The sequence below is a fragment of the Silurus aristotelis genome (genome assembly GCF_946808225.1).
Source record: "Silurus aristotelis genome assembly, chromosome: 15".
Classification (NCBI taxonomy): domain Eukaryota; kingdom Metazoa; phylum Chordata; class Actinopteri; order Siluriformes; family Siluridae; genus Silurus; species Silurus aristotelis.
In genome coordinates this window covers 25,429,195-25,434,194 of record NC_139588.1, presented here as the reverse complement: position 1 = coordinate 25,434,194, position 5,000 = coordinate 25,429,195, and the positions used below count along the sequence as shown (strand labels likewise).

The following is a 5,000-nucleotide window of genomic DNA, read 5'->3' as shown; positions in this document are numbered from 1 at the left end:
CAGAAGGAGAAAGAAGTTGGAGAAACAGAAGTGGGATCGACAGAGTGATGAGAAAAGTAGGCAGGAGAACAAGAGATGCAGCAGCAGGTGAAGAGGGATGTGGTGAAAGCCAAGGAAAAGGCATATGAGGAGCTGTAGGAGAAGTTGGACACTAAGGAAGGAGAAAAGGATTTGTAGCAGCTGATGAATGATGAAAATGAGAGAGAGAGAGAGAGAGAGAGAGAAGGTTGGATGATGTGGAGATGGTGAAACAAGATGTGGATAGGATTAGTAAGGAGGAAGTGAGAGCAGCGATTAAGAGGATGAAGAGTGAAAAGTCAGTTGGACCAGATGACATATCAGCAGAAGCATGGAGATGTTTAGGAGAGATGCAGTGGAGTTTTTAAACAGATTGTTTAACAGGATTCTGGAAGGTGAGAAGATGCCTGAGGAATGGAGAAGGAGTGTGCTGGTACTGATCTTTAAGAATAAGGGAGATGTGCAGACCTGCAGTAACTACAGGGGAATTAAGTTGATCAGTTACACCATGAAGTTATGGGAAAGAGTAGTGGAAGCCAGGCTGAGAGAAGAGGTGACCATCTGTGAGCAACAGTATGGTTTCATGCCGAGGAAGAGCACCACAGACGCATTATTTGCTTTGAGAATGTTGATGGAGAAGTATAGAGAAGGACAGAAGGAGCTGCATTGTGTATTTGTGGATTTAGAGAAAGCGTACGACAGGGTGCCGAGAGAGGAGTTGTGGTATTGTATGAGGAAGTCAGGTGTGTCAGAGAAGTATGTGAGGGTGGTGCAGGACATGTATGAGAACAGTGTGACAGCAGTGAAGTGTGCAGTAGGAACGACAGACTGGATCACTAGGTATATATTCCCCAGTCAATGTTCCTCTTCTTTTTCTTCTTCTTCTTCTTTCAGCTGTTAGGGGTCTCCCATTAGGTACAGGTCATTTTCAGATGTGGGTCAGTACGTGTATGTTTGTTTTCTTTATTTTATAAAAAGCATTTTGTTTTTATTGAGTAAACACAAATAAAAGTAGATACTTAACAGTTTTGAATAATGTTTAACACTTATCTTTATGACCAACATTGGAGGTTCAGTCTCTTTTGCACTGTTAAAAAAAATGGAACCGACCCCAAAGTTCAGTTTTATTTTTTTATAAAGAGAAAGATTGCACTTAAATGTCTCATCTTATACGTGGGAGAAGCAGTGGATGACTCAAATCAATTCAATTCATTTTAATAATGAACATGGTCTCAGAGCAGCTTTACACAGATCATGTGGTGATAAACATGAAGATGTTGTTTATAAGTGTAAGTTTGTCCCTGATGAACAAGTCGGTGGAGACTGTGGTGAAGGAAAAACTCCCTGAGATGCAGAAGGAAGAAACCTTGAAAGGAACCAGACTCAAGAGGGAACCTCATCCTCATCTGGGTTCCACTGAAAGTCCATTTATTACAGATAAACGATGTTGAGGTGCAGTGATGGAGATCAGAGCAAACTGTAGTCCTGAGTCAGTGTAGCAGACTGTTGATATTAACTACAGTCCAAATCCTCAAAGCTCCTGATCTTACTCCGGAATTTTATGATCTCCAGGGCGTTGATGAGAAGACCAGGACAGAGTGGGCAGATCCGAGGAGAGGAGCAGAAACGGTGATCAGGAGCATGTTTAACTCGACTCCAGCAAGACTCACTCTGACAGCAGAAAGAAAAAGGGAGAAGTAGAAGGTATCAAAGACATGTGAGATATAAAGAACAATATTTACTGATTCTTTATCTCTACATTATCTACTATGTTCATCCATCCATCCATCCATTTTCTCCCGCTTATCCGTAATTCGGGTCGCGGGGGCAGCAGCCTAAGCAGACCCCCGCCTTCGACTGCTGCCCAATCCTCACAGCACCGTCCCTTACGGTCCCTCCTGCAGGCGGTGAGCCCACGGGAAGCTACTATGTTCATTGTTTTTTAAAACCACAATCACACAAATAACCCTGTTTAACTGAAGAGTGTGAAAGTATCAAAAAATGGCAGTAAAAAGCTTCCAATCCAGAGATAACGCTCTTCTTCATAATGTTGCAGTTCCCTTTCCAAATGTAAATAAAAATGAAGTGAAACCATTTTGAAACCAAAGTGAAAACACACACCCAAATTATTTCTGTACCTTCAAGAAAGTTCTCCTAATATCAACTCATTATGTGTGTAAAAGACACCAGTCACAGAATCAACCTCTATCATTCAAACCTCTCCTCCACCATGGGTGAGACCAAAGAGCTGCCAGAGGACGTCAGGAACGAGATTGTAGACCTGCACAAGGCTGGAATGGGCTACAAGAACTTCCAAGAAGCTTATTGAGAAAGAGACCACTGTTGGACTGATAGATGGAAGTTAAAAGCACAATTTTTCTTTAACTGGGTGGATTCAGTTTTGGGGGGCGTGGCCGACGTGAGCTCCTCCTCTACATGTGGGAACACAAGTACACGCACACACACCGTGGGAAACAGAGAGAGAGATGAATAGCTCAGAGAAGATACAGGATCAGTAGAACTTCGTACAAAGACACAGACAGAGTAAGCTCGCGCACGAGCGATGAACCACACAGGGCACCCTGATCATTGTGATGATGACCTCTGGGTTCGTGAAGGTTCTCCCACCACCTCCATGCTCATGTTCTCCGCCGGGGTTCTCGGGAACGCGGCTGCGCTCGTGCTGCTGGAGGTCCGGCGCAGGAGGAGGACGCAGAGCGCGCGAGGTCAGCGCTCTTCCTGCCAGCTGTTCCAGGTGTTGCTCACCGCTCTGCTCGTCACCGACCTACTGGGCACGTGCTCGGTCAGCCCGCTGGTAATCGCGGCGTACACGCGGAACGAGTCTGTGCGCGCGCTGGGCGGAAGCGTGGACGCGTGCCAGCACTTCGGCTTCTCCATGACGTTCTTCAGCCTGGTGACGCTCGCGCTGTTGCAGTGCATGGCGCTCGAGCGGTGTCTCTCCATCGCTGCGCCTTACTTCTACGAGAGACACCTGAGCGCGCGCTGCGGCTACCTGGCGCTCGCGCTGGCGTACGTGTCGGGCGCGCTCTTCTGCCTCGCGCCGGTCTTTAACTACAGCGCCTACGTGCAGTACTGTCCCGGGACGTGGTGTTTTGTGGACATTCTGTCCTCACAGCACGCGCACCTCGTCTACAAGAACCTGTACGCGTCCTGCCTGCTCCTCATGATCGCGTGCACTGTGCTGTGCAACGTCTGCGTCATCTACCACCTCGTGCTCATGTACCGGAGGCGCGAGCTGCACCGGGGCTCCGCGCGCAGGTTTAGAGCCTCCACGCGCTCACTGGCGGAGGAGCTCGAGCACCTGGTCCTGCTCGCTTTCATGACCATCACCTTCCTCATCTGCTCACTTCCGCTCGTGGTGAGTTTCACTCACTCCTTATTTCTGTTTAGAGATTTTCTGAGAGACTGAGGGGGTGAACATGTGATCTCGGAGCAGAGAACATAATGGTGTTTAGATGTGTTTAGATTTTGTATGTGCATGATGGTGGTGGTGGGTGTGGGAGTGATGGTGGTGGTTGTGGGGTGATGGTGAGGTTGTGGGGTGATGGTGAGGATGTAGGGGTGGTGGTGAGGTTGTGGGAGAGATGGTGGTGGTTGTGGGGTGATGGTGAGGTTGTGGAAGTGATGGTGGTGGTTGTGGAGGGTGATGGTAGTGGTTGTGGGGGTGATGGTGAGGTTGTGAGAGTGATGGTGGTAGTTGTGGGAGTGATGGTGGTAGTTGTGGGAGTGATGGTGAGGTTGTGGGAGTGATGGTGAGGTTGTGGGAGAGATGGTTGTGGGAGTGATGGTTGTGGGGGTGATGGTGGTGGTTTTGGGAGTGATGGTGAGGTTGTGGGGTGATGGTGAGGTTGTGGGAGTGATGGTGGTGGATGTGGGAGTGATGGTTGTCGGGGTGATGGTGAGGTTGTGGGGTGATGGTGAGGTTGGGGGGTGGTGGTGAGATTGTGGGGTGATGGTGAGGTTGTGGGGTGATGGTGGTGGCTGTGGGAGTGATGGTGGTGGTTGTGGGGGTGATGGTGATGGTGGTGGTGGTTGTGGGAGTGATGGTGGTGGTGGTTGTGGGGGTGATGGTGGTGGTGGTTGTGGGGGTGATGGTGCTGGTTGTGGGAGTGATGGTGAGGTTGTGGGAGTGATGGTGGTGGTTGTGGGAGTGATGGTGGTGGTTGTGGGGGTGATGGTGATGGTGGTGGTGGTTGTGGGAGTGATGGTTGTGGGGGTGGTGGTGGTTGTGGGGGTGATGGTGCTGGTTGTGGGAGTGATGGTGAGGTTGTGGGAGTGATGGTGAGGTTGTGGGAGTGATGGTGGTGGTTGTGGGAGTGATGGTGGTGGTTGTGGGAGTGATGGTGGTGGTTGTGGGGGTGATGGTGGTTGTGGGGGTGATGGTGATGGTGGTGGTGGTTGTGGGAGTGATGGTGGTGGTGGTTGTGGGAGTGATGGTGGTGGTGGTTGTGGGGGTGATGGTGCTGGTTGTGGGAGTGGTGGTTGTGGGAGTGATGGTTGTCGGGGTGATGGTGAGGTTGGGGGGTGGTGGTGAGATTGTGGGGTGATGGTGAGGTTGTGGGGTGATGGTGGTGGCTGTGGGAGTGATGGTGGTGGTTGTGGGGGTGATGGTGGTGGTGGTTGTGGGAGTGATGGTGGTGGTGGTTGTGGGGGTGATGGTGGTGGTGGTTGTGGGGGTGATGGTGAGGTTGTGGGAGTGATGGTGAGGTTGTGGGAGTGATGGTGATGGTGGTGGTGGTGATGGTGGTGGTGGTTGTGGGAGTGATGGTGGTGGTGGTTGTGGGAGTGATGGTGGTGGTGGTTGTGGGGGTGATGGTGGTGGTTGTGGGAGTGATGGTGGTGGTTGTGGGAGTGATGGTGGGAGTGATGGTGGTGGTTGTGGGAGTGATGGTGGTGGTTGTGGGGGTGATGGTGGTGGTGGTTGTGGGGGTGATGGTGGTGGTGGTTGTGGGGGTGATGGT

General features: G+C 50.7%; 1 protein-coding gene across 1 annotated transcript in view; it reads left to right on the top strand.

Moving 5' to 3' along the window:
• Positions 1-2,423: 2,423 nt before the first annotated feature.
• Positions 2,424-5,000, top strand: part of ptger2b (prostaglandin E receptor 2b (subtype EP2)) — a 14,287-nt gene continuing 11,710 nt past the window's right edge. The window contains exon 1 of the mRNA XM_083562753.1: positions 2,424-3,397. Coding sequence (XP_083418879.1) covers positions 2,582-3,397 — 816 coding nt within the window. The 5' untranslated portion in view covers positions 2,424-2,581. The remainder of the gene's footprint in view (positions 3,398-5,000) is intronic.